At 52.0% G+C, this 27,414-nt stretch overlaps 1 protein-coding gene across 6 annotated transcripts; it reads right to left on the bottom strand.

Annotated features, from left to right (window-relative positions):
* Positions 1 to 1,893: 1,893 nt before the first annotated feature.
* Positions 1,894 to 26,059, bottom strand: DAZAP1 (DAZ associated protein 1). Of its 6 annotated transcripts, XM_081093428.1 has the most exons (13): positions 25,687 to 25,896; positions 18,549 to 18,589; positions 17,328 to 17,494; positions 16,497 to 16,562; positions 14,657 to 14,767; positions 13,192 to 13,240; positions 10,055 to 10,137; positions 7,432 to 7,585; positions 6,362 to 6,391; positions 6,092 to 6,232; positions 4,717 to 4,893; positions 3,723 to 3,812; positions 1,894 to 2,849 (listed from the first exon to the last, which is right to left on the bottom strand). In XM_081093428.1, exons 1-12 carry the CDS (start codon positions 25,713 to 25,715, stop codon positions 3,733 to 3,735), a joined length of 1,128 nt encoding a protein of 375 aa, XP_080949554.1. In that variant the 5' UTR covers positions 25,716 to 25,896; the 3' UTR covers positions 1,894 to 2,849; positions 3,723 to 3,732. The 6 variants fall into 6 exon arrangements, with proteins under 6 accessions (XP_080949554.1, XP_080949552.1, XP_080949553.1 ...); XM_081093426.1 differs by lacking the exon at positions 3,723 to 3,812 and having other exon boundaries at positions 25,687 to 26,059; XM_081093427.1 differs by lacking the exon at positions 3,723 to 3,812 and having other exon boundaries at positions 14,657 to 14,764; positions 25,687 to 25,869.
* Between the last annotated feature and the right edge of the window lie 1,355 nt (positions 26,060 to 27,414).

The raw sequence follows: 27,414 nt of genomic DNA, 5'->3' as shown, positions 1-27,414 counted from the left end.
AGAAAATACTCTAGTATTTTGGCTGCAAAAAGAAAAAACAAAACACCAGGAGGCATAAAAGATAAAAAAGACACATAACAGAAAACACAGTGAAATGGCTGAGGACAGCCCAAGCATATCAGTAACATAAATGCAAATTGGCTCCCAGCCCTGCTGAGAGGGTGCCTTCCTGGAAGAGGGAGCAGGTGTGCAAAGGTCCTGGGGTTTGGGATGACCTGGGTGCTACTAACCCAGGAGAAGCAGAGCCGCCACTCTAGCTTTTTGGTTGGGCTTGGCTGATACCAGTGGCTCTGTGGGGAGCTGGGCTGGCCTGGAGGAAAGGAAAGTCTCCAAGGAAGCTGAGAATCTCCTCAGCCATTCCCACAATCCTGGGAGAAGAGCCAATGAAACTCCACCTCAAGGAGGGGTGTCCCTTCCTGTCCCCAAGGGAATACATCATTTTGGGACTCAGGATGTGTTCTTTAGGGTGTGGCTCCTGAGAGCACCCTACTGGCTGGAAATCCCTGTTTGCACAATGCCCTTAGCCAGAGACCTAAAATTAAAAAATTTATTTTGCCAATTAATTTCACTAATAAAAGGAGCGAAAGCTTATTAGCTGTGATGACCATGGTGTGATCCTGCTCCTTCCTGCTGCTTCTGTAAACCTTGGTGACAGCAGCTCCAGAGGGAACAGGGAAGGCTACCACCCAGAGGGGTTTTGGAGATCACAGTGAAGGTTCCTGGGCTGAGCCACTCAACTGTGTGGGGGAGGGTTATGGCTGTTCTGTTAATTAGTTTATCTCAAGCCTGGCACATTGGAGGCATCAAACCATTTTGGATGACTCTGTTTTTTATATTTTAAAATCTTGACTGTGATCTTTAGAATGACAAAATAATGGCCCCCAATGACATACCTCGAGACCATGTCAGACTCCTGATCTCTAGAACTGTGAAAGAATAAACATTTTTGTTTTAAGCCAGTTTGTGGTGATGGGTCAGTGGCTACAGGAGAGCCACACACCCAGAACAAATGGTCACAGCTCTTTCCCAGGGGCCAGACTCCTGCGACCCAGGACCTGTCCCCACCTCTCCAAGAGGCCAGACCAGCCTCAGAAAAGGGAGTCCAGCTTGCAAGCTCTGACTCACCTCCCTTCTCAGGGTTGCAAATAGGAGCTTCATTGAATGTCAAAGTCCTGGGCATCTGGGATGAGGGACAGTCAAGAAAATGTAGTCCAAAATATCGGAGGCTGGAAGGACTTTGCAGGCCAGGCCTATATGTGTCCAATAGGAGGGGTAGCCCTTGTGGGATGTCAGATCCCATCCCAACTTCCTGGCCCCAGGGCTCTCAGCTCCCCTTAGCCTCCTACCCACTCTCCACTCATCTCTAGGATCCATGTGGACTTGGCCCAAGGGCTGGGAGCAAGCTGCCCTACTCCCTGGCCCAGCCCTGCCTCTTGGGCCCTAATAAGTGTCCCAGCCAGCATGCTTCATCCCAGGGCCCTGACTGAATGCCCCAATGCCCACATCACCCATGTCAACAGCCCAATTTGTGCAAAGGCTGAGTGTCCTTCCCAAGGGCACAGTCCAGGTATCACTCTCAGAGGGACTGGGGAGGTCTGGCCAATCCCCAGCCAGATCTGTCTGTATGCCTTTTCCTTGGCACCCAGCGAGTGGCTATGAATTCCAGAACCTCATACTGGCACTGCAGCTCTCACCAGGCCCCTGCCTAAACATCCTAAAACCCACATCTGCCAGAACCCAAGGACTCCTAGACCCACCAAGGTTGGGGCCAGGCCCCGCCCTGACGCAGGCCTCAAGTCATTGCAAGACCACGGGAGGAGCCAGGGTAGATGTGGGTTCTCCTGTGGGCGGGGTTCTTCCCCAGCAGGGAGGGAACAAATGACACAACATGGGTTCTAATCCAAACGCACTTCTCTTTATTCAAACCAGGGTCAAACTGGTCAGTGGGGACGCCCTGAAGCCACATGCGCGGGAAGTAGGCTGACAAGACCTCCTGGTCCTTGATGCAGTTGGACGCGGGGTGGTTGCCAGCCGAGCCAGGCGGGTGCAGCCCCCACGGTGCACTTGCAGACACCGCCAGGCAGATCAATCGACAAAAGCAAGGAATAAACAAAAACGAAACACACTCAGTAGACTGCTTTTTTAAGCTCCAGAGTTTCTGGACCAACGAGTCCCAACCCTCAAAGCCAGGAGTACGGGGACCAAAAATGCCCCTCACTTCCACCAGTGCCGACAGAAACCCTGTTTTAAATTAAAAAATAAGCCAGTATACATTGTAGAAAATTTCTCTTAAAAATCTCACAATTTGTAAATGTATATTTTTTTCTTTAACATAAAAGTTTACAATCTACGGTAAAACAAAAGGCTCAGGAAAATAATTTCAAAAAAAAAAAAAAAGGAAGAAAAAGAAACCTGAAGTTTTGAATTAAAGCTGAAGACTTTTTAAAACCCTGTTGTTGAACCAGTGACTTTTTTTTTATTGTGCTGATGGGTTAGAGAAAGAAATATATTTAAAAACTTCAGTTCAGACACCCACAGCCGCCTCCAAAAGCCTCACGTCTGCCCCTCCCCCCAAGGTTGAATCGCGATTTTTCTGCCAAGTTTGTGATTGTCACGAGTTCACAAGTTTCGAATCCTGGGTCTCAGCCATCTAGCCGCCTGCGTGGCACCAGCTAGCTAGCGTCGGTAGGGGTGGAATCCTTGAACATTGTGGTTCTGACCTCGTCCGAAGCCACTTCCACCAGCAGGGGGGCCCCCGGAGCCTGGCACTGAGGGGCCCCCATAGGAGGGGGGCTGCTGGCTGGGGTCTGAGAAACCCTGCCCAAAGCCGGCCAAGTCCTGTCCATAACCTGCGGGGAAAGAGTGCAATGAGTGGCCGGGGGAGCTGGTCCCACCAACAGGACCCAGGGTCCCGCTCCCACCTGACATCACTGGGCCCCCAGAAGCACGTGTCTCCAGAAAAAGCCCACCCTCAAACCCTAGCAGGACCCTGTCTCCGCACAGAAATAAAAGAGTCTATGAGACCTTGTGGACCCATGGTCTGTCCTGTCTGATTCTGACCAACCCTCACTTGTCCCCAAAGACTTAGGGCAGGAGCCCTGGTGGCAGAGCTGAGGGTCAGGAGAGATCCTTGGGCTTGGAGACACATATCAATCACCTGGCCCAGCTCGGCGGACCTTGGGTTCCTAGAAAGTCTGTTTTCGAGTACAATGCAGGGTGAGCTCAGGCATGACTTTCAGGATTTAAGGAAACATCTAATCTGCCCTAGCCTCCCTCCAGATGCACCTCAGGCCCCAGACGGTCCTCCCTCCAGAGTTGACCCAACCTGGAGGCTTCCATACATGGGAGTGGGCAGGGACTACATGCGGACCATTAGGCTTCAATGACTCTAGTTGGCTGCACCTGCAGAGCCCATCTGAGTGGGGCAGGTCCCTCTCTAAAAAGGACCCTGACCCTGCACTACTGGCCTGGGTGGGTATGAAGACACTTCTGGAATGAGGGGCAGCACTGTCCTCGCTCCCTGCCCACCCGGACCACACACTTTGGATGAAGGCCATCCCAGGGCCCCCGGATTCCCAATTGGGGGCACACTCGGAGGCAGAGCTCCTGGGCCGTGTCCCAGAGGGCAGTGTGGTTCCACCCCGCCCGGGACAGCAGAGGAGGCAACGTCCGGTGCCCGGGTGCAGGCAGGTGAGGACCGTGCATGAGGAGGCGCCACCTACCTAGGCCATATCACTGCTCAGCCTGACCATAAGAGTGTAAACAAAGTATGGGCCCGAAGCCCGCCGGGTCTTGAGAATAGGTACCCAGGCCTGGCGAGAGACGAGACCAGGGTGACTACCCCAGGGTGGTAGGGAGGGGACACACTCGAGATCATGTACACCCCCACCCAGGGCCGCTCACATGTCTGTCGCCAACACGTCCTGTTCCAGGCAGGGTCGAGAACCCATGTACTCAGTGACCACAGCCCTGCAAGGCCCCGAAGGGAACAAGAGTGTACAATGCAGGGGTGCTGGGGGGGCATCTGGTCAGCTGGCGGGACTGCATTAGAGGGTAAGAGTGGACCGACTTGCAGATATTGTGGTCTTGGGTGACACACAGTTCACACCATAACATGGAAAACCAGGGGCTGAAACTCTCACAGGAGACCTGAAGGCCCTGGCCCCTCACGGCAGGCAGGGCTGACCCTGGTGTGGGGAGAGACCCAAGGCCACACCCTGTCCTCACAGGAGTTCCCCCACTCAGCTGTCACCTTGAAGACCCGATTCAGAAGCACCTACTCCACGACTAGCCCCTCAAGTGAAGCACAAAGCCAACGCCAAAGCCAGTACCTGCCCCAGACCAGAGCAAGACCACCCAGCTGACACGCTTGCCTGCGCTCTGCACTCGGATAACCGAGGTACCGAAGGGACAGGCCTGCAGGGGATGTCCTCAGCCAAACAGCAATTGCAGCCCTCGCACCATCCTCCTAGGGGCCCAGTTATAGCCTGTTTTCCAAACCCATAGGCCTGGGATCACCTGCTGTGCAATCCATGCTTTTCTACGATTAGTGCCCTGGCAAAAACCCAAGCAACCAAAATCCCACTTGACGCTTGCTTGATCCTAGGTCACGTGAACTCTCCAACAACTCCCACACCTCAGACCACCCAACCCAGAAAACACTGGTGGGAAATCCGCCTGTGAGGGAGGAAGTCAGGGGGAGGCATGGCCACTCACCATACTGACTGTAGGGGAAGTCTGGCTGTGCCGTTGGGGGCTTGCTCATATCCGGGGCAGCCTGAGAGGGAGGCGGCGGGAAGGCCAGAGGTGCTGCCCCAGGAGTGGCAGGTGGAGGGGGGACCCCTGGTGGCGCAAACTGATCTGGCGGTGGAGGTGGAGGCCCATAGCCAAAACCTGCAAACAGGACAGAAAAACAGACACCATGCTTGCCCACGGCCCAGACACCAGGAGCCTTCAGAGGATTTCGATCTGAAACACATGTGCAGCCAGGCCCTGAGGATGAAGGGGAAGAGACCAGCATGAAAACTGTGGGCAGTTGGGACAGCGGGAGCTGAAGCAGGCCCAGGAACTAGGTGCCTGTGGTAGGTGCTGGCTGGTAATTCACTGCTCAGGAATGCTCATTAGAAGGACAGAAGTCAACCGTCCAACACAGTCCAATCCGTGTGCTTTGAGAAGACAAAAGACACACCCAATCCATGTTTCATCCTCAGGCTGCAGATAATGTTTCTATCCACCGCTTGTCTTGTTAAAGCAGACACACCTTTTCTCTGAAGAGCCACAAGGCAAAGTCATCCATCATGAGGCCCTGCTCCAGGCCACAGAACTGAATTGCCCAGTCCTCGGCCACTGGCCACTTGTAGTCACTGAGACTACCAATGTGGCTGGTCCACACTGCCCCAAGAATGACACACCTGGACCCAAAGGACTTATTAGTAAAAAGACTGTAGGACCCTTTATGTTGGTGAAATGGTATGTGGCCATCTGAGTTATGTGAGGGGTTCCTTCTTACTATGGAACCCAGCTCCTAGAGAGGGGGAGAGAGTATTGATGTGAGAAACATCAATCAGTTTTCTTCTGAATGCAACCCAACCAGGCATCAAATCCCTAACCCAGGTATGTGCTCTAACCGGGAATCGAACCAGCTGCCTTTCGGTGCACAGGATGACAATCAACCAAGCCGCTCGAGCCAGGTTAGGCTGTGCCCTTTTGTTCTGAGGGTACTGAGGTCAGAGGAGAACCCTAACCTTTCCAGTGAGTTGGATGCTCGACACTCAGATCTTCAACCACAAAGTAAAGCACAGAGGAAAGTGAATCAAGACCTGAAGCCCCTCAATTATGAATCACAGAGATTAGGTCTAGAGGCCCATTCGAGGCATGACCATGAGGAAGGACAAGGTCTTCGTGCTGTTACAACTCGTGCGGCTGGCCCATAAGGAGGCCGAAGTCAACAAATATGGAGTCCACAAGGCCAGCCCATCCTTTTCCTCCAGGCAGAGGAACCATGACAGGCTTCCGACTACACCCCCAGTGCGAGCTCTAGGCAGTCTATAAAAGGTGTGCTGAAAAGACCACCCATGGCCCCAGGACTTACTGAATTGTGGGGGGGCGCCGTAGCCCTGTGGGAAGCCCTGTGGAGGAGGGAATCCTCCAGGAGGAGTAGACACAATGTAAGAGGTGAATGGCGGGGGTGGTGGGGGAGCTCCTCTTCCCGCAGGGGGCGGTCCGTAGCCACCTGGAACACAGGATACAGGGTGAGGGAGAGCATGGCACACACTACCCCCACCTGCCCAGACCCAGGCCTGCCAGGGGCCCACTGCACTTCAGATTTCGTCATCTCCCCGTTTCCCGAACAAAGACTTACCAATTGCCTGTCCTGCTGGCACCCACATTCCTAAACCAGAAAACAAAGATGGGGATTGGTGCTGTGTTAGGCCAATGTCACCGACTGGATGCCAAGCACCGCCCTGCCCTCCTACTCTCATAGCACGATTGCCATCACTGGTGGAACTCTCCTGGAGCCCCTCTCGACATGCCCTGTGATCCCAAGAACACCAGGTGTTGCTGTCCATGTCCTCTTCCACAGGGGAGGATTCAGAGAAAAGCCACTGGGTCAATGGCCTTGGCTCTTAAACAGAGCCGGCAAAAGGGATGGAGGGAACGCTCACAGATCAGAGACTCAGGTGCACGTGTGGCATCTCAGGCCTGACTACCGGCCAAGCATGGGTCCTTCACCTGCTGGTGGATGAGTGTCTGGAATTAATTTACTGGAGGTGTTTCATTTTGCAATAAATGCAGGTTTTAAAAACGACAGCTCTGGAGAGCAGGGATAAAGCCTTGAACTGTGTGGACAGCTCTGCAAAATCAGGGGTGTTGGAGGCCTGTACAGACAGGCCCACTTGGCCTCCATCTGCTCCTCTCTGGACACTGCTGCTTATTTGGGTTTCCAACAAGGATGGTGGTTCCCAGATCCCATCCCAGGGCCCCCCTCTCCAACCATCCTGCCAGGCTGTCCTTAACCGCTCTCTGGACCCCACACAGAGGACCCAACAGCCCAGCTGATGTCAGCCTAAAACCTGGAGAACAGAAAAGACCCAAAGAACCAAAGAAGCAGGACTCTCCTTCTAGCCAGGCGAAAACCTCACTTGCTCACCATCAGAGTCTCAAAACCCACCAGGTTATCCTGACCTGTCGGTGAAAGAACCTAAGTAAACCACCCCAGACCGCAAGGGCAAGGATGCTCACTGCAGCCCTACTGGCCCAAACTCCAAACATGGACTTGGCCAGGGCCCAAACATACCACCGAGGACCACACTACTCTTGAGAGGGACCTGGTGACAAGGCGGAACCCAGGGCCCAGTTGAGTAGGGAGCCCCACCTCTGCGCTAAGTATGGAGAAGTGGGTGCAGTAGCTTGTCCTGGGAAGAATCTTACCTTGTGGGCCATATCCTTGCTGCCACGTAGGAGGGGGCTGGCCTGCCCAGCCATTGGCGGCACTGGGCATGACGCGGCTCCCCCACTGGCTGGCCCCTGGCTGTCCAGGCACTTGACTTTTACTGTCGCGAGGCTCAGCCCGTTTAACCTCCACCTAGACAAACCGAGGTCTGGTTCAGGGGGACGCACGGGTCCCAGGCCCCTTCCCTTCAGACACACCCTCAGGTAACTTATGACTACACTTAGCATCTTATTATAACTTAAAACTAAATACTTAACTATATACCTTATTTAGGCCAGTAGCTTTTTCTTTAAAAAGATTTTTTTTTCTGTTTTAATTATTATATTTAAAAAATGTTTCTCAGGTACAACAGATGTGACTGTGACATGCTAAGCCCTATGTGCTGCAGAGCAGGGACCCTTGAGCATTTTATGGACGACAAGGGTCTCTCAGTCAAGGTAAAAGAGCAGTGTCCTCTTTCAACAGCCTCATAAACCCGGGACAGAGACCAGGGCCATTCCAATAATCACAGCCCTGGGAGCACTGAGTGGCCGGAGCCCGCCCCTGGCCGCATCACGGTGGTGGTGGATCTCTTCGGAGCCCACCCACCCTGCCTGCACCTTCAGCTCATACCTGAGAAACACAGTTGGTTTACTTAGGTTTTTAATTTAAAATGTCTAAAGGAAGATAAAGACTTACCTTCCCCAGGCTAACGCTTAAAAAATCTCAATTAACTCAAAATAATGTCAGAGGGAATGGATATGATAAAGAGCCTTACATTACATCTAACAAAAAGTAAACAAACATGCAATAAAATGGACATTTGGATCAGTAAGCAATCTTCATACTGTGTTGGGTCAGCAGCCCAGGACTCTTCCTCTTTGGACATGTCAGGAGCCACAGCCAGGGGAGACATCAGCATAGCAGGAAGTGGTGATTACCCCACTTAGGCTGCTCAATGGCAAAAAGATGCCCCACTTCCAGAGTTGTCTCAGCATTTGAGAATCCTGGATTTTTTCTTTTTGGATAAACTTTAATAAGCGGGACAACAGATCCACATAGAGTCATCCTTGGGGTCTTAGTCTGGTGAGCTAAATAACCATTAGGTACCAGAATTCTGTCAGTGCTCCCTTAAAACAGAGGCACAAAAGACCCCTCCTCCCTTCCTGATGCCTCAAGGCCATTCCTCTGATGGGAATGAAGTTCCCTTAGCTAAAGGCAACTGGGCAGCAGAACCAAGGGAGAGTCAAAGAGCTGAAGCTAAAGGGTCTTCACACACTCTCCTTAAGGAAATTCGGCTCTTGCTTACAAAGAAAAGCAGCCCCTGTAACTAAAAAAGGTCCTTTACTCTCTTCCTATGGGAGCGCAAAAGTCACTCTATTCTGGTTTTAATTAAAGTGGGACGGGAGTCTGTTAGTCAGAAATCCCCACTGAAGAACTGGTGGGGATTAGTGAAGGTGCTGAGACAGAAGCCAGACTCCCGCCGGCACGAGAAACCCTCTTAGTGTGAGCTCTGAGCAGTCCAGACTCATACCCTGCATCCCACAGCAGGTGGCTGGCAGCCTGGAGCAGGGACAGATCGTGCACTTAGCACCTTTCTGCTCCTGAAGCAGCACCTCATTTCTTCCAAGTTTTAAACGTCACAGGACCTTCAACTATTGAATGTGGACTCCTCTGATCTTGTGTTCTTAACTGGTGTGTATCCCTGAAGTCCTCATGATGGCTTAAACTAAAAGCTTCATTGAGTTTCGGAGTGAGGTATGTGTCTCCCACTTAGTTGGGTTCAAATGGGATTAAGCCTGCAGGGAAACCTGGGCCCCTGGCAAGTATGAACGGCTGCCCTGTTGAACATCAGGGAGCAGACTACCTGGGCAGACCCCAGTGCCATGCTTCCTCCAGGATCTCAATCGGAAGGGCTGGGCATGCTGAACCGAGTGAGGAGAAACTGGGCACACACCCCAACGGGACTGCTGCCGGGGTGCGCTGAGCAGGCTTTACGAGGACCCAAACGGGGATCCAACAAAATGTGGGCCCAGACTTTGCTGACTATAAGTAACCCCACACGACAGCATTTCTGCCAGTTACTCATTTTACTGTTAAGTTCTCCAAAAGCTCGAAGGGCCCAGGCAAATGGGTAGTTATGGGCCACTTTCTGACAGTACCTCCATGGTGGCAACACAGTATGAAGATGAAACAACCAGAGGTCACTTGACTGCATGGAGTTAAGTACTATCGAGAGCATGTGGTTGGTACCGGAGTTTCACAGTAAGTGACCCAATTAAAACAACCAATCCTTCAGGATGTTTACATTTCTTTCAGTTTTACATGAAACCTGTTCTCAAAGGTTGGCTGCCCATCGCGGGGTGGATGAACAATTGAAATACAGTTCAGACATCTGAAGGAGTGGTCACTGGAACCAAGCCTGAGGCAACCCGCAATGTCACTGGAGGCCCACCGCCCACCACCCAAGTCTCCCGAGGCCCAGGTCCCACCCCGCAGTCAAGGGTCCCAGCACCTCTCACCCGGACCTCTTCTATGAAGGAATTTTTGTTTCCAGTGACATCCCTCAGTTGCCTGAGACTTGGTTTGGTCTTAAGGTAAAATAAAACTACAACTACACACTTTTTTGCCCATGATGTCGTGAAAATGCATGTTGACAGCCTGGTCCACTGATTGTTCGTCCTCGAAAGTAATAAATCCAAAACCTAGCCAACGACGAAGAGTGAATCAAGGTAGCAGGGTGTTGTGACACAAAACAGGATGATGAACAGTATTAGGGACGGGCCGAAGGATCAACCCAGGGCTTCAGCGAAGCAAGTGAGGGAGGGGGCTGCAGGCCTATCCAGCAAGTGAGTGAGGCAGGGGGACCCGCTGGACGCCTGGGCCCAGCTCAAGCTGGGGTTCCAATTGGACACTTTGGAACAGCCAGGGCACCTCTTAGGGAGCAGCAGCCTGAACAGCCCAACAGCGAGGGCCATGAAACATGGCAGGGTATGCCCTGTTGTTGCTAGAACATTCTGTGGAAGACAAGTACAAGGCAGGGAGCAGTTGAGCACTCCGCCTCAGCCGCAGGTGTCCTGTGGATGCACTGTTGCTTCGCTGAAACCCAGGGTTCTCCCCCTCGGCTTGCAATGTGCTTTGCAGCTAGTGCTGACAGCAGCCATATATTGTCCTAGGCGTTAACAGTACGGTCTATACCACAGTTAGTGCCTCGCTAGGCTTATCCAACACCGTTGGGTAAGCCCAAGGAGTCCTGTCAAGGTCACATACGTATGTATACAGGTATCTATCTGCACACATCTATGTAATAAAATACACAAAGATACAGGCCACAGCGGGTTCCAGCAGGTCAACTCTGCTGTCAGCAGCAAGAGCAAGAGGCACCATGTCATCAAATAAAAATTTAAACAGAAAATAATTTAGCATTTTCCAAATGCAAGGAAGTGGCAGTATAAACGAAGTTTGGTTGGTCTGGGTGAGCGCGACCACCCGGCTAACGTGGCGTGTCTGTCTGGTCCTCAGTCTGTTGCCCTTGCTCCCGGGGCCCATCAGCTGTGAGCACAAAAGGACACGTGGCAGACAGCTGCCAGGAGATCCCAAAGGACAAAAGATGGGTGAGGGGAAGTGCCAAAGCCAAGAAGGGGCTGAAGATGGGCGTGGGGAAGGGACACAGGGACAGTGTTCTGTGGCAGAGGCGTGGAGCTAGGGGCAGGCCTGTGCTGGAGACCACCTGGGAAGATCACAGGCAAAATGGCGGTGCAAGGATGGAAACAGAGAGAAGGCAGCTCAGGAAGTCAGGTGACAGACTAGCAGGGAGGGACAGCTGGGAAGCAGGAGCCTTTGGTCTTGTTCTCTCTGCACATGCATGCACACAGAATCTACATGTGGCGTGAGAGAAGAAACGGAACCATGACAGCAAAATTGGAGAGGAGACAAAGCTGGTGGGAGGGTGGGGAGCAGGAGAAAGGGAAGAGGAGCAAAGATAGAAGCAGGACTGAGTGGGCCAGAGGGCAGGGGTTGCCATCTGGCAGATACACGCAGAACCCCCGAGACAGGGACCCTGTCTTAAACCAACAGGAGAGGGTGGGGGGATGACTTTGTGGGAGCTTCTGGAGAGTAAGGTCGGAAAGAGCTGTTTCTGGGACACCTGCTGACCAGCTGCTTCTCTGGGTGGTGCTCCTACCCTCTGCTTGCCTAGCGCTCGCGGAAGCTCACGGGGACTCGCAGAGACCTACAAAGCCAGGTGGCTGAGGACGGTGTGCACCACAGGGGAACGCAGGACCAAGCCCAAAGTTCTCTCCCCACCATCCTGTCCTGCTTGCACCTCCCGCCCTGGGCCCAGGGTGAGGACCGCAGGTGGCCTGGGAGGGGGTGAGTGACCTGGGGAATCTAAAAGCAGCCTCGGGATCCCCATGTCCTGAGGCTTCACAAGATCAGAGGCAATGGTGAAACACAGCACGGGTGATAAACGCATATTACAAGGTAACATTTTCTCAGAGTGCAGGAGTATCTGAAACCACAGGGCTCGCGAGGTCCATTAGGGCACAAGAGGCGGTGACTCGTGGGTAAGGAGCCTGGGGCGGGACGTCTAGGGACGCGTCTGTGTCAAGAGGCGACATCACCACTGAGGAAGCGGCACAGAAACACACTGAAACTTCGTTTACACCCCACTGGAGCAAAGCCCGCTCCCTCCTCTGACTGCAGGATGGCCTGTACCTGTGTGATATAATTTAGCACCTGGAGAAGAGAAATCTAAAGAGAGATCGTTAATCACAAAAATTCACAGAGAGAAAGGAAAACAACTTACTTAATATTATTACTATATTTACTATGAAACACTTAATATGTCACTAAGCATGTACGTCTATGTTAAAATTAAGACTATGACTTAACAGCTTAATCAACATGAAGGGAGGAGACATTACTTAATCATGGAGTAAGAGGATGGAAGTTCAAATGGCAAACTATTCTCCAGCATGGCGGGCGCATGCTGCGGACGGCAGCCCAGCGCTCTAGGGGTCTCCGCAGGGCAGGGGCTGTAGGGCCTGGACCGGCAGATCAGCTCCTGGCCAGGGCCCAAAGCAGCTGATGAAACAAAACAAATGGGCAGGGACAAAGAGCAGCAGCCACACAAAAAACAAACAAAAAAAAAAGTAAAACCACCAAACCCAAAAGGGCATGGATGTCAGGTGCCGGCTGGCCCAGGCCAGACGTGCAAGGGTGGGCTGCCCTGGAGGGGATGTGCCCTTCCTCCCGCCAGCCCCACTGACTGAGGAGAAAAATAAGAAAAACAGGAAAAAAGCATGAGGTGAATAAGGGAAACTCCACATTCAAGCTGAGCTGTAGCAGATCTGGCCTGACAACGTGAAATGAGACTTCTGACTACACTGGCATGAGCTGAAGGCAGGAGACAAACTACACTGGCATGAACTGAAGGCAAGAGACAGTCTTAACTGAAGAAGGTCACAATGGAGAAGGACACAAGTCTTTCAGTGCACATTAAAGAACGGAAACCATGTTCAAATTCATGTCAAATTGTAAAAACTTTAAAAGAATGAGCCAAAAAAAAAAAAAAAGACAGTAATGTCTGACCTTGGGGAGCACAGACAAGCTGGGGGCTGCACAGGAAGAGCCTACGTTTTAATCATTTGTCTCCAAACCACCCTTTACTGAGGCAATGCTTGCTACAACCACCACCTAATTGTGAGATAGTTTGCCATCTGAGGGGGAAGGTCAAGGACAAACTCCATCTCTTTTACCTCGAGGCCTCTGCTTTTCTGCATCGTAGATCATGACCACTTCTGTGACCTGCAAGAGAAAATGGCTGTTTGAGGACCTGGACGCCACATGCCTATGAGCACCTCTGGCTAGAACAGAAGTCCCAAGCCAAATGCCTGCTGGGAAGTCTCCAGTCTTGGGAGTCTTGAGGCAAAAGGCTGCCTTCCAGAGGATGATGTCCAAGACTTATGAGACCAGAGGCCCAGGCCACCACTCCATAGGGGAGTTGACAGCCAGGAGACTCATAGGGCATCCTCCCCATTCAAAACGCTAGGATGGAATGACCCAGAGCACTGTGCTTCAGGACCTCCCTTGGTCAGTAGCCTGGTTGTCCTGCTGATCCAGCCCTCACTGCCCTCCCCCCACCTCCACTCCACTCAATAAGTGTGTCCCTCATCATGTGCTCTGGCATTCCTAAACCCTGGCCACTCAGCCCTCGCACACTCAACACCTGACAAACACAATACAGCGGCAGGCGGGGCCACACCACTGACAGGGCATTTGAGCAACAGAGGCCTGTGCAATGGCCCCATGCACACTTGCACCCTAGCCCAGTTTTTTTCCTCTGCTGGCCCCATTAGACCTAAGTTCCCTATATGACCCTGATTAACTCTAACCCCCATGAGATTCTAAAGGATTTTAACCTCTTCCAGAAAATAGGATCATCCCTGGGGGAAGGTCTGTATCATAGAGGAAACAATGAGCAGGACACAGAGCCAAACATATCCTGTGAAGCCTGGCAGCCTGGAGGACAGTGAGAACTGCCAGAGGAAGCAATACGGTTGGGCCACGGTCCCCCATATAGTGAGGTCCACGCTGCTGGTACAAGAACCTGGGAATGGTCTCCACTCTGGAACTCCTCCACCAGGCCAGGCCTGCCCTTGGCTGCAGCTATCAGGGGTGGGCACCATGTTTCGATCCTGGGCAGGAGCTAGCTGGAGGTCCCAGGTGAACCTGATCTGGAACACACCTTCCTGCCACTGAGGGACAGAAGGCTGGCTTCTCCCCAACACTCCCTAGCGCAGTAGTTCTCAACCTGTGGTCTTGACCATTGGAAAACACATATAGCACATCAGATATTTACATTACGATTCATAACAGTAGCAAAATTACAGTTATGAAGTAGCAACAAAATAATTTTATGGTTGGGGGTCACCACAACATGAGGAGCTGTATTAAAGGGTCGCGGCATTAGGAAGGTTGAAAACCACTGCGCCTTACAACCAACCGGAAAGCCTCCTGGATGCCGGCCTGGCCAGTTTACACCTGCCTGGAAAAGACGTGACTACTCTCCTGGATGGTAAATGGCCATGAAGGGAAAGGATGGGCTCTGGTTGCTCTGTTCTGGGGGCGTACGGGGCAAGAGGACAGAGCCACCACACCCACTCCAACTAGGCCAAGTTGAGCAGCTGCTGCCTGGGTGCTGCTGGTGCGGGAACAACTCACCACTCCAAATTTCTTGAAGTATTCCCTGAGCTCTGTCTCACCACAATTGTGAGGAATTCCACCAACAAATATCTTATTTGATTTACTGTTATCGTTCCTGGGTCCTTTCTGCTGTGTCAAGAAAGAAAAGTTGGTTAGACCATGTAGGGAGCCCTCAGCACGAACCCCAGGGTTGTAAGTAAGTGTCTGCATGGGTTTGAGAGCCGCGAAAGCCACCGAATACTCTGAAAGTTCCAGGGGGTCCAAAGAGAACCAAGAACAGCATTTTCCCAGAGACCCAAGGAGACCAAGTCCAGCACTGTGGTGGCGCTATTTCAAATGCATTTTAAAGTAGACTGTAGTACTCTGTTCAAATATTCTGAACTACAACAGTTACCGAACTTAAAGGTCTACACTGTGAAACAAAGGATTTCAGGACAGTAAGGAAACTAACTACCTCGGGCCTCCATAATTAATTTCAGATGGTGATTTTCAATTTGTTGACCAAAACTTCAGCTCCTGCCCTGAAATGCTGCCCTTCCCAACACCCTCCACGTCTAACACCCCCCCAAGGAGCTTATGGGTTAAGTCATTCCAACTGCTCTTGATTAGCAATTTTGGGGGTGAGTGAGGGTTCCCCAGGTATTATGGCCTGTGCCTATTCTGTCTTAATAAAGTTGCCAAGAGACTAAAGGACCGTTAATAAGCAAATACAATCTGAACCCTGATTGGAGTTCAGTCTGAAAAGCTGTGAAGGTCATTGTGAGACAGTCATAGAAATATGAGCTGGCAGTGTGGACATGGGTGACATCTTAGGCATCTTAGTTGTGGGGATGGGGATTCTGTGGGAGGCTGGACTTCTAGGAGATTCATGCTCCAGAATTTAGGAGTGGTTTATGCAGACAGAGATGAATATTAATATAGATAACTGGAAAATTATAAAAACTGATTAATCTAGTTTTCTGTAACTTGAAAACTTTTCTAATAGAAATTTCGAAAAATAAAAATGGTTTCAAGGGTCTGAGGCCCCTACCAGCAGCAGCTGGAATCCTGCTAGAAATGCAGATCTCAAGCCTCCACTTAGATCAGACACGTGTGTGTGGGGCCTGTGTGCAGCTTCTCAACAGCCTCTAGCCCAGTTCTGTTCAGTAGGGCTTTCTATGGGGATGGAAGCATTCTGAGTGACAGTCTTCTCTGAGAACTGCTGGGTGGTGGAAGGGAAGATGTGGGCGGTAAGCGACAAAAGACAGGTCTGTTCCAGCTGACCCAGCACCAGGGGCCACAGACAGCTCAGAAAATCTCCAGGAGTCATTACACTGGCTGTTCAAGTGACCAGCCACCAGCTTTGTGTCTGGAGGGGAGCGGCTGCAGAGCTGGGAGGTGAAAATCTCAGAGTTAAGGATGACCAGGCCACCAAGTAAGAGAGGAGTGAGGGAGTGGGGACAGAAATTTCTCTCGGCCCTTTTGGGCAGGCTGAGAGTACTTGGGGCAGATAAAAGCAGACGGCTCCAATGATAAACAGGTGTGAGCTGTCATTTTTTTTTTAAGGTAGACTAATAAAAATTATCTTCTTGGCTACAAGATTAAAAAAATTTAAAGTGTTGAATAAATCTGAGCAATTCTCAGCTGGTCAAGTGTCAAAGATGACCTTCAGTCACTCCTAATCTTAATGAGCAAAAATTCCGATCAAAGACATGTTTGTCTAACCATGATGCTGTACATCTGAAACTAATATGGAATAATACTGAATGTAAACTGTAATTGGAAACAAAGAAACAAAAATAAAAAGAACAACAGCAAAGGCACATGTGTCCTTTAAACTGGCTGTTGAACATGCAAGGTTGCGCACCCAGCCCCTTACCCAGCCTTCTTTTGGCCGCGTCCTCTCTGGCTGCATTCCCCGAGGTGTACATGGCTTTGGGTCGATCTGTAGGAAGTTTCAAATGAGCCAGTTGTAAATATGAGGATCTTTTCTCTAGAAAAGAAGGTGTCAACAACAGCAGCCAATAGCACAGCACACTAGCACTTGCAATCAATTCACACCATGTCCATATCCATAGCCTACTCCAACCTCCAGTCTGAATACAAGCCTTAATCTTTTTTTAAAATATATTTTTATTGATTGGGGGGGGGGGGGAGATAGAAACATCAACGATGAAAGAGAATTATTGATCGGCTGCCTCCTGATGCCCCACACTGGGGATCGAGACCACAACCCGGGCAGGTGCCCTTGCCTGGAATCGAATCTGGGACCCTTTAGTCCGCAGGCCGACACCCTGTCCACTGAGCAAAACCAGCTAGGCCCAGAGCCTTAGTCCTTTTATTTTTTTTTATTTTAAAATATTTTTAAAATATATTTTTATTATTTCAGAGAGGAAGGGAGAGGGAGAGAGAAACATCAATGATGAGAGAAAATCATTGATCGGCTGCCTCCCGCACCCCCCCCAACTGGGGACTGAGCCCACAACCCGGGCATGTGCCCTTGACTGGAATCGAACGTTGGACCCTTCAGTCCGCAGTCTGGCGCTCTATCCGCTGAGCCAAACCGGCCAGGGTGAGCCTTAGTCCTTTTAGATCAACCCCACAGGAAAGAGTCTTTAACATAAACACTCACAAAAGCTCAGGTAACCCAGTGAGCTGAAGGATAAGTGACAGAGAAAGGGGCGAGGATCTCAGCTGCAGCAGGACTTACATTTCGACCATCCAGTGTGTGTGGTCTGCTGGCCAGCACTGTGCCCACACAGTTCGGGTCCTTAAACTTGACAAACCCGAAGCCTCGAGACTGGTTGGTTGTCTTATCTTTCATGATCACACAGTCCACAACTTCTCCATACTGGGAGAAGTAGCTGCGAAGAGTCTCTGCTCAGAGATCAGGACAGAAACAGACACACACACCAGAGCGTTAAGCACAGCATGACAGCTGGCATGCAAATATACACACGCACACACACGTGCAAGTGCTGCTCTTTTGATTCACCAGCCTAACCTGGAAAGTAATTAGCCACTTTTTTTTTTCAAATCTCATTTTTATTTTATTATTTTTAAAATCTTTATTGTTGAAAGTATTACACATGTTCCCTTTTCCCCCCATTGACCCCTTCTAGCCTGCCCCCTACAACTAGCAACTTTTAAAATACATATATATTTTTATCGATTTCAGAGAGGGAGGGGGAGAGAGAAACATCAATGATGACAGAGAATCATTGATCAGCTGACTCCTGCACACCCCCATAGGTTGAACCTGCAACCGGGATATGTGCCCTGACCAGGAATTACACTGTGACCTCACGGTTCATAGACCAATGCTCAACCACTGAGCCACACTGGCTGGGCCAACTAGCCACTTTTAAACTGACTCATCAACTAGTTTGGGGGCAGAGGAGGAGGATAAAGGATAGAAAACACATGAGGAAGAATGGGGACTCCATATGGTGGAGTACATCATGTCTTCTTATAAACTAGAAATGCTGCAACTGAGCATGGTTTTGGCAAAGGCATTCAGTAAAGTGAAGTTTAAGAGAATGCAGAACAACTTCGAAGGCCACTTGACAACCAGCTTCTTCCTGCTACATCTGAACTCAGTGACCACTGGGCAAAGGCCTAGCCACCGCACTCTGCACACTAACAGTCCTCCTACCTCCAGAACCTACCTCGGCCTTGAGCTAGGAAGCTGCAGTTTAATTTCTCCCTCAATTCTGCTGTGAAACATCAGGACGATATTAACCTTTTCAAAGCCAATATTGCATTCCCTCTGCCCACTGCTAATGCCCAATCTAATGCCCTTTTACCCCAGAAATCAAAACAATAAATCAATGAAGAATTAAAGAAACCTGAGGTAGTAGTAAGAGACAAATTCACAACACAACCAAGGTCAGCCTGCCTGCAACGCCTGGCATTCAGCCATGGCACCTACCTTGGGTGGTGCTCCAGTCAAGACCGCCCACGAAGAGCTTCCTGCAATTCAACAAGAAAACATTTAGGGTCAAATGGTTCTTGCCTTAAAGATGCTGCCCATCTGACCCATCCCAAGACAGTAATCCACACCACAGAAGGAGTTCACACAAACATGCTGAGTTGTCACGGTCATGGCCACGGTCAACAGCCACGGCCATCACCTGGCCTCACTGATTACAGATATGGAAAATGATTCTAAGACTTGCCAACATGGCAGGGTGAGTGTTATAATGTAGTAAAGACAATACATCCAGAATTGTACATGCACATGGACCACAACCACAGCAAGTCCCTCCTCTAACACTCTTGAAATTATTTATTTGCAATCAAGATCTGAGATCACAGAGGACAAACCAGAATGACAGCAAGGGTAGGGCAAAGCCTCAGACACCCACCATGTGATCATGAGCCAGGACCCACAAATCATTAGAAAGATCCCCAGAGCTCCAGACCCAGCACTGGAGCCCTAGCCCGCATTCCCCCACTCCAGGGTGGCCTGGGTTGTACTTTCAAACAGTCACACTAGAACTTTCAGGAGGAACCCCACACTGTCTCTGCAGCCTTATGCCTGCACAGCCCTCAGGAAGTTCAGAAATCAGAGCCCCCCTACTACCCTCAGGGAGGGCCCCACACCGCTAGGACTCAACAAGGGAGGGCTGTGGTAGTGCCTGCCTTTTCCACCTCTCACACAGCCCTCCAACTGGCTGGACCCGGAGTGAACCAAGCTGCTGCAGCTGTTCCAGCTTTCACAAGGGACTATGCTCACCTTCCGCACCCTCAGCATCCCTCTGTATCATTCTAGCCCCCCAAAGCCCTGGAGACAGGTATGACAGAGGAGGCAGGGAGAGAGGGCTCCAGCAGCAGTGGTGGCAGCTCTCCACCCTTCTTGTTTCACCCAGGAAAAGGGGACACTACCACTTTCATCCTCGGAGCTGGACCTAAACACTAACTGGCGGGTCTTCAGATGCTGGCAGGTGGCCCAGGCTCAGTTCCTGCCTGAGACACAGGACCCTGCAAGGCTGATAACACTACTGCCTCCTGAGCAACTAAGAGAACCATCAGACAGGGAGCTTTGCCCTCCACCTAATAGAACCCTCAAGGTAACAGGCACACCTGCCACCTCTGCTCCATCTGGTGACTCAAGTCTCAGTGTGCCAGCCATGACAAAATGCCTGTGACAGCAGGACTATCAGGGGCTTCTTCCAATCTGCCTTTCCTCTAAGGAAGAACAATTTATGTTTAGTGTGTGAAAAACAATTTCCCACAACCAGACAGGTGCCCACTACCATCCTCAAAATGCCAACAAATAGGCCACCACCGGTCCCTAGTTGGGGAAGGCTGGAAGGGAACTCAGGATGCATCTGGCCGTAGCTATACTTCCAGCACCTTAGAAAGGGAGCTTGGTAAAAACAGGTTTCAGGGAACATGCTGACCAAGCCGTAGCGAGGCTCACATTTAGACCTCATTAACTTAAAACCATGTCGCAGGCCACCTGCCTTCCAACCATTAGGGGGGCGGGGGGAGCGCCTCCATCTGTGCCCCACTCCCCAAGGGCTGTCCAGGCGCTGCCCAAAGCAAGCTGTGACTCAGGCCCAGCCTCACTCAGTATGCCCAACCCCTTGAGGCCTGGAACCCAGTAGTGGCATAGGGCCTTGAATGACAAGGGCCAGAGGTTGGCTAGCACTGCTAAGTAACTGCCTGTTTGCCCAGTCCTTTGGAACAAGAACAACGAAAGGTTTGCTGTGGAAAAGCAGCTTCATGCAGGAAAGAGATCTCAAGAATTAAAAAAATAAAATAAAAATAAAACAAAACCCAATTCACTTAGAGAACACCAGCTTCTATTTACCATTGCATCCACCAAAACAGTAAAGTAATAAACTGTTGCCCATCCAAGAACCCCAACCTCCACCGCCCACCCGTAGAGGAGGAACCCGCCAGACCAGTCCAGGTTCCAGCCTTCACTTAAATTTCAAAATTAGGCATTAAGGGGAAAAACTAGAAATGCCATCACCCACACAACTGACAGAACTTGCATCTGCTCTGTGGATGGATAACATGACATCAATACTGTGCTTTCCAATTTTGTCACCGCGCTGTGTGCATTTAAGAGAATATCTCTGTTCTTAAAAATGAAACACATGGACAGGTCTACACAAAGGGGCATCAGGGTCCCACTTCCTTTTGAATACTGCATGGAAGATGAACAGAGGAACCAATGGGGCAGAATGTTAGCCCCTGGAGAGTCTGGCTGGAAAAAGAATATTGGGAACTTTTGTTACTAATCTGTAACCATTCTGTAAATCTGAAGTTATAAGATTACAAATTAGGAAATTCTCATTATTGAGTCAATGCCAGGATTTAGAAACAACCATCCCGTCACGTCACGTCACGTAGGGTATCTGAGACACTCAGCCAGAGGTGCCTCTTATATGACCATCAGCTTACGCAGAGGGAAGAACACGCCAAGCCTCCAGGTGGGGCAGTGCTGTGCTGCACACTTTGAGTGTTTCCACTTCCTTTCCTCCTGCTCTGAGGGCACACTCTCGTGGTCTGCACACGGAAACTTCAGAAGGTCCTGGGAGGCCAGCTGACGGTGTGACAGGGACCTTTCCAGAGCCCCAGCACAAAGCCCCAACCTCTGAGCCTCAGGTTTTGTAATCAATAAAATAAAAAGGGCCCTGGGTGCCCACCTCACAGGGCAAGTGAGAAACAGGTGCCCCAGCACCCCAGAGACTAAGTTCCCCCCAGGATGAGCCCAGACACAGCTCCCCCCTGCCCAGGCAGCATGACCATCCCTCGTCAACACTGAAATGAAGCCCTGGCACCAGTGGGAACCCTGTTCAACCCACCGGCGGTCCAAGGGCAGCCCACACAGACTCATTTGGCACCATGTGAATCTCAGGAGTAGATGGGCATGTACACATGGGACTCTGCAGATTAAGGGATTAGCCAACCATGCCGGCTCCCTTCTCCAGCCCTTCCCTGCTCTGAAGAGTATTATTACTCAGCTGAAACTGGATGTCAGGGCCCCATAGACTACCTGCACTCCCCAAACCCAAGTGCAAACTTCCTGGCTCTATCAGGCCCTCCCAGGAGAACAAAAGTCTGGTTCCCAAGAAGGAAACAGACACCACCACCAGCTGGGGGATCTGAGAGAGGTTGTCTATGATCAGCACATTGGCTCAGAGGGCCTATACCTCAAGAGGGGGCTGGTGACTTCCTCCTGGAAGGGGCTCTGCACAAGTGACTGAGGACCAGGCTCTGGTTGATATTCCCCTTGAATGTTTTTGGATGACTACCCTGCTCTTGCTCTGTGGACTTCAGGGCAACTTTGTAGTTTTTACACCAGGAAGTCAGTCTTCTGGCTCCCCCTGGCTGGGACCGACCACTGTGGGCTCTGCCCTGGAAGCATATTGGTAGGCTTCGGAAAGTTCCACCCTGCTTAGTAAGAAAGCCACCCACAGGCAGCAGGGAGCAGAGGCAGAGGGCCTGGACTAGTCAGTTGTTGGGCAAATGGCCACTTCTTCTTAGAGAGCATCCAACCCAGAGCCTATGTTTGCACCTTTCTGGTCTCTAGTGGGGACACATTAGGACTTGTTAAGTCTGTCCTAGTTTCCTTGCAGGAGGCAGGCAGCCCTGGCCCATAGGCCTCACTCCAAAGCCCACCCTATGCCAGCCCCTGCCCTCTACACTCAGGCTTCCTTCCTGCCAGCAGGGAAGAGCACCCCCTCCCAGATGACTATGGGGGCTGTGTGACACAAGAAAACCCCAGGACTAACTGTGCCGGACAGGAGGAGCCCCTCCACTGCCCTATTCCATACAGGACCAATGTCCTCCCCAAATCATGACCTCTCTGAAGAAAACCAAACAATGACTCTCCCACATCACTGGGCCATCAGCACAAACAGGCATTTACAAGTATAATCCACAGCTCCTGGTACCCACCCTCCCAGGCCTCAACCCAGGGGTATCCTGCTTCCAGAGTTTCTCCAACAAAATATTCCAGAAAGACCAGGAAGGACTCAAGCACTCCGTCTTGGGACCACTCCATATGCCATCACTCAGCCAGTGCCAGGCTGCAGGCCGCTGAGGTCACCCATTTGCAGCCTCTCTGGGTAAGCAACCATGGGCTCACCCCACATCCCCAGTCTTTCCTTGAAGTGACCCCAATGCAGTGTCCTTCCTTTCCTTGCAACTCTGCCCTCAATGACATGTAGGTGTCCCCGTCTTACCAGTCCCCAGTTACGCAAATAGGACCACGTGTGCCAGATAAAATCTTCCTCACTTTTCTCTAGTTCCTGACAGTTTGGCTACCCCAGAGGTGGATGGAACAAAGTGCCTCTGAATGCCTCTATCTGTAAAGGGAGAGAGCCCACCCCAGCACCCAGGAACATCAAGATGGCAGGCACCCTCAGATGTCCACCCACAGACCCCAACGGATAATCTGGATCAAAGGGCCTTTCTTTAAGTTGACTTTCCAAGCTTGTGGCAGGGGAAGGAGGACCTCAGCCCTGTCTGCTCAGCAGGATCCCCAGCAGTATGAATGCCTGTCACTGCAAAGAATTCCTCAGAAGGGAGGACATCTGGCCATCCACACATCAGCTACAGAGGGCCATACGTGACTACAGGTGACACCCACTGTTCCTGTCAAACTTCTATCCTCAAGACCTAGCCTTTGCCCTGCTCTAGCTGACGGTGACAATCAGGACTCTAAAAACATTAAGTAAAGCCCGTGGTCTCACCCAACTTCCATTCTCCCATCAGATTTCATGCTGACCTCTGAGCCAGCTCAGGTAGTAAAGAACTAGAGCAGCTCTTCCTTCAAAGACAAATTCAGTACAGACCAGGAAGGAACGGTACCCCAGGCATCCACACATTTCCTGAGGCCTCCACAGTGTACCCACACATGTGGGTCTGTCAAGGAAAGGGGAGTGGCCCCTCCCACCTGTCAAGTACTCCCTAGGGAGCTACTGGAGTGGTGACCAGACACCAAAGCAAAGGAGGTCGGAGGTGAGGGTAGCTGTTACCAGATATCATTCAGACCTGCCATATCCTGATAATGTCTGCCCTCACTTGGATCTGAGCACAACCTCCCACATGGTAACCACTCCAAAGTCGAAAACATGGTCCCCTCACAGGAAATTGCAAGAGGGCCCATTGCCAAGAAGCCTGGTTAGTCCAGTTACATAGCAAGGAGGTCAAAATGGACCTGGGATGCCACATCCAACGAAAACAAGATTCCTATATAAAACAGAAACTTGTTAGTACTTTTTGGCAATAGATTTTTACTTGCAAAGCAATAAAACGTTTCTGGGACACCTGTGATTTACAGCTTTAAAACTCAGGCTGTTGGGTAGATTCATCAGAGTGGGAGGCAAACATGGCCAAGCAGGCCCTAGTCTAAATCCTGGTTCTGTAGCCATCCCAAGCTACCCAAAGGTCTGGAGAGTCCAGAACCAGGCTGGGACTGAAGAGTTGGGACAAGTTGTAGGGGTGAAATGCCTGGCATCCCTGTCTCCTCATGATCTCCAGGCTCCTCCCTCCCTAACCTTCATCTCTGCTCTCCAGGTGAGAAAGAAAGGCAGCCCAGGCTTGAAGACCCCTGTACCCTGGGAAGACATGTGCGTGTGGGTGTGGATGTGGATACGGTAAGCCTGCTAACTCTCTCCCCGCCTCCGAGTTTCCTGTTAGAAGTGCTGCAACTTTTCATTTACAGAACACAGTCTTCTAGTGCCGGACAGGGTTCAAACACACACACACAGACACAGACAGCTGTGAGCTAAGTGCTTTCCTCCAGGGTCCACTAAATGGCATGAGGTTTTGGGGAGTGGGGAACCCACAAAATGAATTTTACATCCAAGGTGTTCCCAGTGGCTGGAGCCAGATGAGGGCCTGGTGATGCCAGCCTCCCACCAGCAAACAATCACTGACTCACCAAATCAATCATTTTGTAAACACATCTATTCAAAGCTCAGGGCACCAAGAAATATACGCAAGGCCAGGGAAAAGCAGCACACACTATTTTGCCATCTTCTTCAAAGAATCTAACTGTAAAATTACGCTGGTGCAGTGGGAGCTGGTATCTGCATAGAAAACTGGAGCAATCCCCTCCACTAGGGCAGAACCGCATTTTCTAGCTCCTTTGGGATGGCTTCTCGGATCTCATCTTGTGCAGCATTAGGCAAGGTTATAATTAAGGGGAAACTTAGCTGTAATAAACCTGCTCTGATAGCGCCAAAAGGAAGACCTCAGAATCAAGGCTTTTCTGCCCACCCGCCCGAGTTTTCCTTTTCCTTTATTTTAAATACACCTCGGTGGATTTCGGTGGGGGGCTGGACGAAAAGGGGTTCCATCTACATAAAAACAAGTTACAGACGCGATGGCTGCACTGACCGGTCCCCGTGACCTTGGCCCGGGGGTCCTCTGTGTGTGACCCTTCCTTGTTCTTAGCATTTGGGGGAGATAGAGTGGAAAGGGTGCGATGCCGCCCAGAGTCTCTGATGGGAGAAGTTGGGCGGCTGCAGAACTGGAACCCCCAGTCGGGCCCGCCACGTGCGCTGACCCACCAAGTTTGTGCGCGGACTGGGGGCGCCGCGAAACCCTCCAGGTCCTCGTTCCGGTACTCCAGGGCAAACACCGGCACGGGGGCGCCCGGGGCACCCAGGACCGTACAGATTCCCATTTGGAGTCTCCTAGCGGGAAATCCAGGCACGGAGGTAGACGGGGAGCCCCAGACCCTCCAGGTTCACGCTCGGGGTACCCCATGGTAAACTCGGGCACGGCGGTAGCAGGCCCCGCCGGTGGCCCATAGGCTCCCATTCGGGAGTCCCCCAGCGGGAAAACCGGGCGCGGCGGCGGCGGCGGGCACCCCGCTCCCCCTCCCCCCGCCCCGGCCCTCTAGTCTCCCGTTCGGGGTCTTCCCGGGCCAAGAAACAGCGGGGACCCTCAGAACCCCCGGGTTCCCACTCGGGGTCCCCCTCCCCCGGCTAGGAAGCGGCAGGATCCCGGGCTGCGGCCCCGCAGCGTGACCTTGACGAGCCAGGCGGCGTCTGGGAGGGGGCCGGCCGACGCTGCTGAGCGGCCCGGCGAGTCCTCACCCTATCTCGTCGGCGCCCGAGTTGTTCATGGCGGCGGCGGCGGCGGCGCTCGGCGTCCCGGGCCCCCTGGCTCGCTCCCGCCTCCGGAAGGTCACTGGCCCCGGCGCCCTCCCCACAGCAGCGGCCCGGATCTGCGCAACGGCGGCGGCCGCGCTGCCTCCTCCCCTCAGCGCCAACCCAACAGTCACCGCGCGCCCCCGCGCCCGCGCCGCCGCCCTGCACACGACCGGGCGCGCTCCCGCATAGGGCGTCAGGGGGCGGGGCCAGGGGTGAGCCCGCGTGCGTGCCGTGTGCGTGCAGGCGTTCGTGCGTGCGGCAAGGCTGACGCAGCTCGACCGCCGCGCGTAGAGCTTCCTTCTTGGTGGCGGCCAACGTCGCCGCGAAGCATGCTGGGAAGTGGAGTCCTGAACTTAGTCGTCGGCCTCACCCCCTGTGGGGAACGCGCGCGGACCGAGCCACGTGCGTGCGCGCATGTGCGTGCTTGCGCTACTGCGCTCAGAGACAGCAGCACGGGGCGCAGGCGCATCTGCGGCTTCCTTGTTCAGTTTCCTTTGGGAAGCGGCGGAGGCGCTGTGGGTCAGCTGTGGGCACAGGCCACGCCCGCCCCCGCCGGGCCACCCGTGGGCTTCATGTCCCACTCCTGCGCCTTGGCTGCGCCTACTGCCCTGCTGTCCCCATCTCGCAGAAGATACCAAGGGTCAGAAAAGCCCAGTCACCTGCCCAAAGTCACTCGGGAAGAACTGCAATTAAATCCAGCAATTGGCTAGAAATTCATGATTATGAAAACACTAGAGGCCCTGTGCACTGGTGTGGTCGGCCTGGCCTGGCCTGTGCCTGTCCCAATCCGGGACCTCTCAGGGGATGTCGGAGAGCTGGTTTCGGCCCCATCCCCGCAGGCCAGGCTGAGGGACCCCACTGGTGCATGAATCCGTGCACCAGGCATCTAGTATGCATATAAGATCTTTGGTTAATCTCTTCCCGCCCTCCCCTCCCCCCCTTCCCCCTGAGATTCATCAGTCTGTTCCATGTTTCCATGCCTGTGCATTGAGTGTCTGACCCCTGGTAATCAGTGTGCTCCCACAGTGGGATCGCTCTTAGCCAGAAGCCAGGCTCACGGCTGGCTAGCCCCGTAGTGGTGGCCGGACCAGCTACCCTCCAACCCTCCAAGGTTCCTGGACTGCGAGAGGGTGCAGGCGGGGCTAAGGGACACCCCCAGTGCATGATTTTCATGCACTCAGGCCTCTAGTATATAGATAATGAGCCTCTACCACATGACTAGTATTGTTTCTGCCCTCAATTGTCCACACAAGATCATCCCCTATGATCTTGTCCACCACCCCCCCAACACACACACACACCCCAGTCACAGGGCTAGCAGCCCATTAAGCATATAGAACGCTTTAAAATTCTCTTGTGGAGGGCCGCCTAAGACTGGATAGGCTTCAGGCTAGAAACTAGAGGCAGGAAAGTTAAAATAAGGAGCCAAAGCCTCAAGCTCTACCCCTCCCCCTTCTCTATCTTGTCTGCAACATCACAGATATGACCTTCACTGAACACCTGTTCCCCACTTCCCCCTTCTCAATTTCCTGTAATTGAGAGGACAAAAAATATCGCTATCTGGAAAGGAGGAACATGAACGAGTGGGACAACCAGTGTATATAATCAGCCCACCAGCATCAAAAGCAGAGGACCACCCTATACCCCTTGACCCAGTTTAATAAAAACCTT

Source organism: Myotis nattereri, assembly GCF_964212035.1.
Source record: "Myotis nattereri genome assembly, chromosome: 5".
In the NCBI taxonomy this organism is placed as follows: domain Eukaryota; kingdom Metazoa; phylum Chordata; class Mammalia; order Chiroptera; family Vespertilionidae; genus Myotis; species Myotis nattereri.
This window is presented reverse-complemented; position numbering and strand designations above follow the sequence as displayed.

Bases quoted from the DNA above. Each gene is read 5' to 3' on its own strand.
- DAZAP1 (XM_081093426.1), bottom strand. From the start codon at position 25,715: ATGAACAACTCGGGCGCCGACGAGATAGG. The intron at 18,590-25,686 runs GTGAGGACTCGC...GTTGAATTGCAG, and splicing joins TCGGGCGCCGACGAGATAGG to GAAGCTCTTCGTGGGCGGTC. The intron at 10,138-13,191 runs GTAAAAGAGATG...GTCGTTGGCTAG, and splicing joins AGAAAAGCAGAGGCCTCGAG to GTTTTGGATTTATTACTTTC.